The 12,320-nt window shown below is 41.4% G+C and overlaps 2 protein-coding genes across 2 annotated transcripts; both read left to right on the top strand.

Annotated features, from left to right (window-relative positions):
- The first annotated feature begins 21 nt into the window (after positions 1-21).
- LOC126399860 (uncharacterized) lies at positions 22-3,562 on the top strand. Its single transcript, XM_050060173.1, has 3 exons — positions 22-268; positions 374-566; positions 650-3,562. Exons 1-3 carry the CDS (start codon positions 170-172, stop codon positions 952-954), a joined length of 597 nt encoding a protein of 198 aa, XP_049916130.1. The 5' UTR covers positions 22-169; the 3' UTR covers positions 955-3,562.
- A 4,971-nt stretch (positions 3,563-8,533) lies between these two features.
- LOC126399835 (uncharacterized) lies at positions 8,534-11,568 on the top strand. The gene is made up of 7 exons (XM_050060127.1): positions 8,534-8,897; positions 9,089-9,172; positions 9,466-9,554; positions 9,665-9,850; positions 10,028-10,165; positions 10,265-10,457; positions 11,068-11,568. The coding sequence occupies exons 1-7, from the start codon at positions 8,600-8,602 to the stop codon at positions 11,373-11,375; spliced, it is 1,296 nt and encodes a 431-aa protein (XP_049916084.1). The 5' UTR covers positions 8,534-8,599; the 3' UTR covers positions 11,376-11,568.
- The last annotated feature ends 752 nt before the right edge of the window (positions 11,569-12,320 follow it).

Raw genomic sequence — 12,320 nt, 5'->3', positions numbered from 1 at the left:
GGTCTTGTCTTTGCTCAGGCTCATAGAAAACCTTTCATATGTCAACATGTGAACGCAGCCGTGAGTCTTACCTCGCTACAGCAGAACAGAGAATGCAGCAGCTCTCACAGGTTTTGTTTCCATCTCCAAGGTTCGTGCTTTGGCAGATAGATACGGTCTGTCAGTTTACATGGATGGAGCCAGGGTGATGAACGCCGCTGTGGCCCAGGGGGTGCCTCCATCCACCATACTGCAGCACACACACACCGTCAGTGTGTCCCTCTCCAAGGTGGGACTGCGAAACACACATTCAACATGTGATCAGAGTCAAAACCAATAAATAGCTTCTACACAAATAAAACTTCTCAAACTCAAATTCACATGTGTGTGACAGGGTTTGGGTGCCCCCTTCGGATCCGTGCTGGCTGGACCCAAAGACTTCATATCCCGGGCAGTGCGGTGCCGTAAAGCCCTGGGTGGGGAGGTGCGGCAGGGTGGTATACTGGCGGCAGCGGGGAAACTGTCTTTGCTGGAGATGGTCGGAAGACTGGAGGAGGATCACCATAATGCAAAAACCTTTGCTCAAGGTGAGCAGCTCATATTTTTGTCTATGAAAATCAAACCATCAACTGCCTGCTCTTAACTTCTTCTCTTCTCTTCACCCTCCCAGCTTTGCTCGACTGTGACCCTCCTCTGTTCGCTGTAGACATGGCCGCTGTGGAGACAAATGTTGTGTGTTTCCGTCTACAGGAGCCCAGTTTAAGCACATCTGAGTTCTGTGCCCGCATGGGTGAGGTTGGCGAGGGAGAGGAGGCAGCACTGGGACAGAGGATAAAAGTTCTCATGTACCCCTACTTTGGAAATTTAATACGGGCTGTTTGGCATCTTGGGATTTCCCCCAAAGACACCCAGCTGGCCATCCAGAAAATGAGATTTGTAGCTTCTCAGTTCTTGAAGAAATTATGCCGTCAGTAAAAGATCTGCTGAACCAAACAATGCTGCAGCTATGAACTCTATTACTACCTGCATTTGGCAATAAATAATTGGATGCACAATCATTTCTTAAAGTTAAACGAGGACAAAACTGAAATTGTACTAGTCGGCCCTAAAACAAAAAGAGAACTGCTGTTTAATAATTTGGGGAATTTAATTCCCTGAATTTCATGTAATGTCACAAACTTTGGTGTGATCCTACATTCAGATCTAAGCTTATGCATTGTATTTTTATATCATTTCATCCAGTATTGTTCTCACTGTACATGCTGCCACTTGGTGACATCATTAGAGAACATAATGTTTGTATCCATAGTTACGCAGATGACACATAACTGTACATCTCTGCTGAACTGAACGATGCTGCAGCTATAAACTCCATTACTACCTGTCTTTTGGCAATAAATCAATGGATGAGCAATGATCTCTTAAAGTTAAATGAAGACAAAACTGAAATCCTGCTTGTCTGCCCTAAAACAAAAAGAGAAATGCTGTTTAATAAGGTACGACCATTTCTAAGTGAAAAAGATGCAGAGAAATTAATTTAGGCTTTTATTTCAAGCCGACACAACTACTGTAACACACTTTTAACAGGCCTCCAAAAAAACAACACTGAGAGACTTCAGCTCATTCAAAACTCTGCAGCTCTGCTGTTAACCACAACCGAAAGGAAAGAGCACATCAGGTCGTCTGAGCTGCTCTGCATTGACTTCCTGTTACATTTAGAATTCATTTTAAGCGCCTCCTCCTCGTATACAAAGACCTACCTCCTTGGCACTTGTCGACTGCTGCACTTCTTTTAAAAAAGTTGCATTTTACTTGATTTTCTTTTCACTCACTGCATGTGATTTCCTTCTTATAGAACATTGGACTTAATTTCTTGTATGAGCGATGCTTTAAAAATATCTATATTGTTATTATTTTATTATTATAACCATTATTATTAAAATATGACATATTCTGATTGAAGATAATTGTTGAAAATTTAAAGAATTGGGTCTGAGAATATTAGGGCTATTTTAATAGTGCAAGATGATCAGTGTCTGTTAAGATGTGCTTTAATGAAAGCCATTTTCTGTGAAAGTGCACTAATGCTTCAAATGACTAAAGAAAATGAATCACCAACTGTTTGGATCATCAAATAATCATTATTAGTTTGTCATTGATTGTTGTCTTATTGATGTATTTATTGTGTAGATACAACTATGCGTGGAGATGTATCAGTGTTGGTACATACAGCGGGTAGAAGATTGTTTTGGTTAAGAAAAATGTCAATATTTTGCACACAGAGGTGTATAAAAAAGAGACAGATAGGAACACTTTTCTCCACTACAGCAGTTATCATCCACCCTCGCTTAAGAGGAGTTTGCCATACACCCAAATTCTAAGGTATAAACGTATTTGTGATTCAGATGAAATCTTTGAGTCACAAGCCAAGGAGCTCTGTAATAATTTTGTCTCTGAGGTTATAACAACACTCTGGTTGAAAACACCATGGATAAAGTTCGTCAGATCCAGAGGAATGTTTTGTTTGAGCCGAAAGAAAAAGTTCTTTCTAACTCAGTTTCAATGGTGTGCACATATAGCCCTATTTCCAGTGCACTCAAAAAGGTTGTAAATAATTATTGGTATATTCTGAACACAGATCCCGAAATTGGAAGAGCTTTTCAAGAGCCACCAAGATTCTTCTTTAAAAGGCAGCCCAATTTGAGCAACTATTTGGTGAGATCCGTTTTACCAAAAAAACCTTCTCATCATTTTTTGTCCAGTGTGCCTAATGGGATCAGAGAAAATTATTTCTCACATCCTAAAACTGGTAAGATTGTGAAAGTCAAAGGTAGAATAACATGCAACACTAAATTTGTTGTATATTTATTGAAGTGTCCTTGCAATCTGTACTATCTGTACTGTACTATCTGTACTACGGGAACTAAAAACTAGAATCTGTGAACATAAATGTTCCATCCGCAATCATGATTCTAAATCAGCAGTAGCCAGACATTTTAATAGCTACTACCATACCACAGCTGATCTCAGATATATGGGCATTGAGGCAGTTAAGATTCCACCTAGAGGTGGAGATCAGGATAAAATCCTTTTGCAAAAGGAATGTTTCTGGATTCATTTCCTTGACACTTTAGAGCCAAAGGGACTGAATGAGGAGTTGGTGCTAACTTGTTTTTTGTAAAAATGTTTTTGACTAACAGGCCTACAGGTTAACAAGAAAACTCTATTAAAACAATTAGACATTTGCTTGTTCATTTTTTGTTAATTTTTTTTAAAAAACTTTAAAAATGTTAAAAGCTTGGAATTCTTAGAAATTGATATGCATTTCATTGTTGAATAACTGTTTAAAAAATATCACTATTGTGGTTACTTAATTGTTTGTGTTGATAGAAGAAGGGTTAGCCTACATTGTTGGGTCCCTTTTTTTCTTTTTTTTTCTTCTCTTGCCATTACCTGCAGCTGCTGTGTCAGCCTGATTATTGATATGTGACACCTGTGTGTGATGCATTCACTTTGTTGCTTGTGTACGCTGAGGAAGGGTTTCACCCGAAACGTTCGTGTGGCAATAAACATTATAATTGGAGTGCTGTCCTGTACCTTTTGTACACATTTTTTACATACAGCGGGTAAAATAAGTCATCATCAAACTTTATTGCAGACTCCAACGTCCAAATAGACATACAATCACATACAGTACATAAAACAAAAAAATACAGTAAAAAGGCGTTATATCACATAATATTAAAAAAGTACTTGTGCATATTCAGTAAAAGGCATCTAATAAATAAGAGCATCAAAAAATGCAATTTAAAAAGTGCTTATACACTTTTTATAAAAGGCACAAATACCAGTGTTTCCACATATAGGATTGGTATCTAACAGAACTACACCTTGGATTGGTCAACTGTATAATAAGATTATTCTGGGACCCCTGCAGTCTACATATAAACTTAAACATCAGTCTTCTCAGAGTGGCCTGGAAGGTGTTTATCCCTAAATCACAAAAAAGCTTGCTGGCACTACTACCCCTGGGCTGCTTGAGCAGGATTCTGAGACAGTCATTATATGCAACCTGGAGTTTACGCAAGCTCTCTTTCTTATACCTCACCCAGAGGGGGGCCGTGTACATAGGGGTGCAGTAAGCTCTAAACAAGTTCACCTTCACTTCACCAGAGCAGTAGTGAAATTTTCTCACTAACATATTGGCTTGGACATATAGCATTCTTCTCTGTCTAAGCATGTCAGCATCATCCTCCATCTTATCATTGATGATGTGGCCTAGATATTTTGCATTGGTACACACAGACAGGGTTTGACCAGACAAATAGAAACCTGGGAAATTAAGATGTTGATCCTCCTTGGTCCTACATATCATTATCATACTCTTTTTGGCATTATACTTGATGTCAAACTTGACTCCATAGCCTGAGCATATGTTGAGAAGCTGTTGGAACCCTGCACTACTGGGAGATATAATGGCCAAATCATCAGCGTACATAAAGTGGTTGATTCAATACGCAAGTATTGACCACGTTACCAATTTCTCAGTAAACATATTTCTAAAGGTTCTACTGACACGAAATTTTCACCAGATGTTGGTAACAACCCAGGTAATCCATCCATACAATGAAACCAAAACAAATAAGTTCAGAAATTAAGTTATGTGTAATAATGTGAAATGACACAGGGAAAAAGTATTGAACACATGAAGAAAGAGAGGTGCAAAAAGGCACGGAAAGCCAAGACACCAGCTGAAATCTATCAGTAATTAGAAAGCAATCCTGCCCCTTGTTAGTGCAAATTAATATCAGCTGGTCCAGTCCCAACTGATGGCCTATAAAAAGGTGTCTCTTTACCATGGTGTCACACAAGAAACATCATCATCATGACTGGTAAAAGCAAAGAGCTCTCTCAAGACCTTCGCAACCTTATTGTTGCAAAATATACCGATGGCATTGGTTACAGACGGATTACTAAACTTCTGAGTGTTCCAGTGAGAAGTGGAAAGAACATCATTTCACCATAAACTGGCCACGAACAGGTGCTCTTCGCAAGATTTGAACAGACAGGAAAGTGAAAAGAATTATCAGAAGAGTTGCCCAAGAGCCAAGAACCACATGTGGAGAGTTTCAGAAAGACCTGGAATTAGCAGGTACAATACATAATGCACTCAACTGCCATGGCCTGTATGCACGCTCACCACGCAAGACTCCATTGCTGAAGAAAAAGCATGTTGAAGCTCGTTTAAAGTTTGCTGCACAACATTTGGACAAGCATGTGAAATATTGGGAGAATATATTCTGGTCAGATGAGAGCAAAATTGAACTCTTTGGATGCCGTAATACACACCATGTTTGGAGGACAAATGGCACTGCACATCCCCCCAGAAACACCACACCAACAGTGAAGTTTGGAGGTGGGAACATCATGGTGTGGGGCTGTTTTTCAGCATACGGTACTGGCAAACTTCACATAATTGAAGGAAGGCTGAATGGAAAAATGTACCGAGACGTTCTTGATAAAAAATCTGCCACCATCTACCAGGATGATGAAGATGACACGAGGTGGACATTTCAGCAAGACAATGATCTGAAACACACAGCCAAGGAAACTCTCAATTGGTTTCAGAGAAAGAAAATAAAGCAGCTAGAATGGCCCAGCCAATCACCTGACTTGAATCCAATTGAAAATCTATGGAAAATACCTTAAGATCAGAGTTCATAGAAGAGGCCCACAGAACCTTAAAGATTTGAAGACTACTTGTGTGGAAGAATGGGCCAAAATCACACCTGAGCCATGCATGCGACTAGTTTCTCCATACAGGAGGCGTCTTGACGCTGTCATTACCAACAAAGGCTTTTGTACGAAGTATTAAATAATTTTCACTAAGCGTGTTCAATATTTTTTCCCTGTCTCATCTCACATTATTACACATAACTTAATTTCTGAACTTATTGTTTTGGTTTCATTGTATGGATGGATTACTTGGGTTATTACCAACATCTGGTGAAAATTTCATGTCAGTAGCACCTTTAAAAGTATGTTTACTGAGAAAAATGGTGACGTGGTCAATACTTATTTTACCCGCTGTACATGCTGGATTGTGATCTTGTAGGATGCAGACAAGGTTACGTTGGCATGTGGATCTCGAGTATTACCAGCTGACTTTTAACTATTTACTTATTATTATTTTTATTATAATTTATTTCTCTTATTTACTCATTCAGCTGTTACTCTTCTTACAAACAGTATGAACAACAACAAATTCATTTTGATTAAGACTGCAGGTCTGTATTACAGTGCATTACACTGTGATCACCCTGGTGTTTTATTTGCGGTCTCTCAGTGAAAGAAATCAGAATATGAATTGGTGAGAATTGATGAGAGTTATGGATACTATACAAAATCCCTGGTTGAAAGCTCAATTAAAAATCTGGAATGTGATAAGAGGAGAATATAAACTTGATCAAAAATTACAAATTATTCAATGGTGTGCCTACGACCCTGCTTTCAAGCCTAATAAAATGGATAACAGATTGAAGTCCTGGATTTTAAAATGAAAAACAATATTCTATTCCCTGACAGAAAAGGGACGATTTAAAGACTTTGAAAACCTTAAGAAAGAGCATTGTCTTGAAAAAGCTGATTTTTATACATATCTCCAGGTACGCAGTCACTTTGAACATAACATTAGAAATATAACAGACTTTGATGATCCAATACTGAGAATATTTATTGATGTGTACAAAAATGTTTCAAATAAGGGTGCTATTTCTAAACTATATAAAGGCCTTACAACAAGGAAACCCCACACTCCAGAATATATTTTTAAAAAATGGGAAAGAGAAGGTAATTTGTCAATGTCTAATGAGGACTGGCTGGATGTGTGTAAATTTCAGTGGAAATGCAGCAACTCACATATGTGGCGTGAGTTTGGGTGGAAATGTTTTATTCATTTTTTTTATCACATCGCTGGAGGGGATGCCAGGTGCTGGAGACAGTGTGGGTTTCAGGAAGCCAATCACTGGCATGTATTCTGGGAGTGTCCAGTGATCAGACCTCTCTCGACAGAAAAGACAAAAGCACTAAAAAAGATGCTTAACTCTGATCTTCCTTTGCAATTTTCGACATTATTTTTAGGATGTATGGATTTTAAGGCAAAGCGTTCTGACAAATATATGTTTGGTATTTTAATATCAGCTTGCAAGAAAGCCCTCACAAGGCGCTGGTTGTTTCCTGAACCCCCCACAATAGAGGAGTGGACAGATATTGTAAATGATATTTATGTTATGGAAAAGATTACCTTTTTCACTTCATCTTCAGAAGAATGTGTTCATTAAATTCTGGGCAAAGTGGGTGATATACGTAAGGCCCTTACGACTTGATTTTGTGGAGTTATCATACAAAAGACCCTGTGATGTTTAATCAAGCAAACCTCATTGACTGCTATTCTTTTTTGTCTCTTTAATCCATCCTCAAGTCTCCCCGACATACGCTGCTTATACACTGATCGGCCAAAACATTAAAACCACCGACAGGTAAAGTCAATAACATTGATCATTTTGTTACAATGCAATGCTCTTTTGAGGAACCTTGGGTCCTGCCATTTATGTAGATGCCACTTGACTCGCACCACCCACCCAAACACCAATACAGACCAATACGCCCCCTCATGGCAACGGCACTCCCTGAGGGCAGTGTGCCAGAGTAAGCAGAGTAAGAGGTAAAGGCGTCAACCTGGCCTCAAAATTCCCCAGATCCCAATCCATAAAACATCCATTGGGCATACCGGTACCTTACCCAACAACCCGTAGGACTCAAAGGATCTGCCAACAACGCCTTGGAACCAGACAACACAGGACACCCCCAGAGGTCCTGTCTCCATGCCTCGACAAGTCAGAAGCTCCACTTTAGATCGGACTTGGCTCTGACCTGTCGAGATCTCGACAAAGGACCTCCGGGGCACTGGTTTGTCCCGCAGATGCTCGATCAAATTGGGATCTGGGGAATTTGAAAGCTAGGTCGATGTTTTGAGCTCTTTGTCACATTCTTTGGACCATTCCTGAGCAGTTTTTGTGGTGTGGCAAGGTGCACTGCCATGCTGAGGGGTTACTGTCATTGGAAGTACTGTTGCAATTAGTGGGGGTACTTGGTCTATAACAATGTTTAGGTGGGTGGAGTCTGTAAAGGGGCGTCCAAAGGTTTCCCTGCAGAACACTGCATTGTGATGAAATGATTGATGGTATTTACTTCACCTGTCAGTGGTTGTAATGTTTTGGCTGATCAGTGTATGTACACTTAATCTCTCCCAAAATGTTCTACAAAGTTCTTAAATTGTGGAAAAAATTGAACAGCAGGGGAAATGTATCATAGTTTTATGTTTTGATTTGTAAACTGCTGTCGGAAAAAAAGGATCAAGTATGCAGATCCACATGCAGTAGGCTATAAATGGCATTGTTAGAAAATGTGCGCCCCCATGAGGTCCACGCTGCTCTGTGCATGCTGATGGACTAATAGGTCATCCATTAAGTTTCCTTCCAGTCAGTCAGTCAATGATTATCGATGGCAACGATTCAAAGTCCAGCACACACTCCACTAACATGACCATAAGAGGAGCATCATGTCTTTGAAAACATTTTCCTGCAGAATTCTGGATAAACTTTTAAACCACGGTGTCGTCGCTTCCAGGAAACCGCTCAGTGCACGAGATGCAGCGGCTGCCGTGCTGGGCCGGAGCTCCGCGCGGGGTTATTACAACTCCGGGGAACGCAGGTGCCCAGGACCCGGCGGGGCGGCCCGCGTCCAGGTGGTGGACCTCCGCAGTGACACGGTGACCAAGCCCGGGCCGGCGATGAGGCAGGCCATAGCAGAGGCCGAGGTGGGAGATGACGTAATGAGAGAGGACCCGACTGTAAACGGTTAGAGCCGAAGCGTCATGTAGGAACTTCCAGGAACTAACTTATAAATAACCAGAAAGTGACGTCAGTTCCTGAATTACTCATACAGTACATTGATATTACTTGATAAAAATTAAAAATAGAATATGTTTTTAGGCCTCTATCTTATCTTATTCTTGCAAACCTCCAGTTTTACTTACCTGACTCTGCAGAGTTACAGGAGATTGCAGCTGATATGTTTGGGATGGAGGCTGCCCTGTTTGTTCCCACTGGTACCATGAGTAACCTCATCGCAGGTGAGCTGTGCATTTGTTGTTAGAGTCTGAATGAGTTTCTATGAGGTCAGAGTGGTCATAAATGTGCACCTGTCTCATTATGCAGTGATGGTGCACTGCAGGGAGCGAGGCGACGAGATGATTGTGGGCGATCTGTCCCATTTACACATCTATGAGCAGGGAGGGAGCNTGTTTGTTCCCACTGGTACCATGTGTAACCTCATCGCAGGTGAGCTGTGCATTTATTGTTAGAGTCTGAATGAGTTTCTATGAGGTCTGAGTGGTCATAAATGTGCACCTGTCTCATTATGCAGTGATGGTGCACTGCAGGGAGCGAGGCGACGAGATGATTGTGGGCGATCTGTCCCATTTACACATCTATGAGCAGGGAGGGAGCGCTCAGGTGAGTGAAGAGCAGCAGACACCTGTGGTCAGGCCCTCTGCACCTCTTTTAACATCAGCTGCGGTTCATTCATTCAGTGTGTGTGTGTGTGTTTGTGTGTGTTGACACAGCTGGCTGGTGTCCACGCCACCACAGTGACCACTCTTCCCAATGGGTCGTTTGACTTGGAGCAGCTGGAATCGAAGATCCGCCATGGTTACCCAGACCCCCACTACCCCCGCTCACGCCTCATATGTGTGGAGAACACACACAACATACAGGGAGGGCGTGTGCTGCCTCTGACCTTCCTGCAGGAGGTGTGTGTGTGTGTGTGTGTGTGTGTGTGTGCAGATATGCTGCATCAGGTCTTGTCTTTGCTCAGGCTCATAGAAAACCTTTCATATGTCAACATGTGAACGCAGCCGTGAGTCTTACCTCGCTACAGCAGAACAGAGAATGCAGCAGCTCTCACAGGTTTTGTTTCCATCTCCAAGGTTCGTGCTTTGGCAGATAGATACGGTCTGTCAGTTCACATGGATGGAGCCAGGGTGATGAACGCCGCTGTGGCCCAGGGGGTGCCTCCATCCACCATACTGCAGCACACACACACCGTCAGTGTGTGCCTCTCCAAGGTGGGACTGCAAAACACACATTCAACATGTGATCAGAGTCAAAACCAATAAATAACTTCTACACAAATAAAACTTCTCAAACTCACATGTGTGTGACAGGGTTTGGGTGCCCCTGTAGGAACCATGCTGGCTGGACCCAAAGACTTCATATCCCGAGCGTTGCGGTGCCGTAAAGCCCTAGGTGGAGGGATGCGGCAGGCTGGTATACTGGCGGCAGCGGGGAAACTGTCTTTGCTGGAGATGGTCGGAAGACTGGAGGAGGATCACCATAATGCAAAAACCTTTGCTCAAGGTGAGCAGCTCATATTTCTATAAAATTAAAGGAGCAGTGTGTAAGACTTAAGGGCAAGAGTGCAGTGATAGGTTGCGTCTGAGGTTGCTAAGCCACCTTTACAAGTATCCAGTGCGCTAAGCGTGAACTCCTGGTTAGAATTCCTTCGGTGTTCATTGTTGGGGAGGTTTTAATGGGAGCTGAATTATCCGCGGAGGTCTCTTCCTTACTGAAACAAAAAGCCAGGTGATTCAAATCAGTAAAAACACTGAATAAAGCAATTTCAAGTTAAAAAAAAAGCTGTGTTTTTCCAACACTGTGTGGCTCATCACAGACTGGCCACTAGCCCAGCACCTGCTAATGTGCGCTCACCTTTTCTCTCTCATAGCTTAAGATACAAACGTTCAGGAGGTTTTTACCAGGAGCCGAATTATCCACAGAGGTCTCTTCTTCTCTAGATCAAACAGACCAGTTGATTAAATGAAATGAAAGCGTTAATTCTTATTTCAGGTGATTATATACTAAAGGAAACATACTTATTATATTCTATTTCTGCCAATATATCCCCCTAACATCTCCACACTGCACCTTTAAATGGTCGTAACTTCTTCTCTTCTCTTCACCCTCCCAGCTTTGCTCGACTGTGACCCTCCTCTGTTCGCTGTAGACATGGCCACCGTGGAGACAAACATCCTGCGTTTCCGTCTACAGGAGCCCAGTTTAAGCACATCTGAGTTCTGTGCCCGCATGGGTGAGGTTGGCGAGGGAGAGGAGGCAGCACTGGGACAGGGGATACAAGTTCTCATGTACCCCCACTTTGGAAATTCAGTACGGGCTGTTTGGCATCTTGGGATTTCCTCTGAAGACACCCAGCTGGCCATCCAGAAAATGCAATTTGTGGCGTCTCAGTTCTCGAAAGAAAAACTCAGGGCCCAGTGAAACCTGTTGTTTCTCAAGACATATAGTCGAATCACTTGGACTGATCGTCGAAAATGTACACTAATGTAGACAGAGACTGTAGAGTGTCGAACACAGGACAAATACTGTACAACAGAATCACTTTGGATATCTTTATATTGTTAAATTCCATTCAGTTTTTTGTAATTCTTATTAAATCAAATGATTGACACTGTCTCTTGTACAAGTTTCCTTTTTTAAAATGTATTTTGTGTTGTATCTTTTAAGGAGTGCGGCACCTATGTTTGTTTAATTGGAATCGTTTCTGGATTGGAGCAGCTTTCCACGGTCTTAAGGAATTTGTGTTAATGGTTTTTAAACCCTTAAAAAAAAAACCCGGGGACATGTTCACAAAGCTTCCCAGTACAAAGAGTTGCTCCTGGTGATGAAAATCTGAGAAAATTCTTAGGATTGTGTTTCTGAGAATTTCCCCTTAAAGTTAAGACTAGGTCCTTGTAAAGATAAAAGTTCTTCACGGCGCATCTTAACCCTTAAAGGAGCTCCTAAGGTGAAATACTGTTAGGAGCAGGGAGGAGGACTTTAAGAGTCTTAAAAGTTTCTTTTTCAATTAAGAGGTTTTCTTCTGTCATATTCTGGTATGAATTTGCGCGGCTCTGTTGCAAAAGGATACCTCACATTTCTGTACACCATTGACAATATGCCATAGAACTTCAATTGAAAGCCTAGTACCAATTAAACACACATTTTGACAAAGAACACCTGGGGCCGCATTCACAAATATTCTGAGAACACATACAGGAGGAAGCATAACACAATCTCTGCATTAAAACTTATTTAAACTTGTTGTATACAAAGTAATTGCATTACACAGTAGGCCATGAAGGACTTGTATCAGTCTGACATATGGAACCCCAATGTAAATTATTATTGTTACTATTGTCTTTTTATTTCATTTAATATTATTAT

This window comes from Epinephelus moara, chromosome 13, assembly GCF_006386435.1.
Source record: "Epinephelus moara isolate mb chromosome 13, YSFRI_EMoa_1.0, whole genome shotgun sequence".
In the NCBI taxonomy this organism is placed as follows: domain Eukaryota; kingdom Metazoa; phylum Chordata; class Actinopteri; order Perciformes; family Serranidae; genus Epinephelus; species Epinephelus moara.
The sequence above is the reverse complement of the archived record's forward strand: the minus strand, read 5'-3'. Positions and strand labels throughout refer to the sequence as shown.

Coding starts and splice junctions, on each gene's coding strand:
- LOC126399860 (XM_050060173.1), top strand. CDS start 170: ATGGATGGAGCCAGGGTGATGAACGCCGCTGTGGCCCAGGGGGTGCCT. Junction 269..373: donor TCAGTGTGTCCCTCTCCAAG/GTGGGACTGCGA, acceptor TGTGTGTGACAG/GGTTTGGGTGCCCCCTTCGG. Junction 567..649: donor TGCAAAAACCTTTGCTCAAG/GTGAGCAGCTCA, acceptor TCACCCTCCCAG/CTTTGCTCGACTGTGACCCT.
- LOC126399835 (XM_050060127.1), top strand. CDS start 8,600: ATGTCTTTGAAAACATTTTCCTGCAGAATTCTGGATAAACTTTTAAAC. Junction 9,173..9,465: donor CATGAGTAACCTCATCGCAG/GTGAGCTGTGCA, acceptor CTCATTATGCAG/TGATGGTGCACTGCAGGGAG. Junction 10,166..10,264: donor TCAGTGTGTGCCTCTCCAAG/GTGGGACTGCAA, acceptor TGTGTGTGACAG/GGTTTGGGTGCCCCTGTAGG.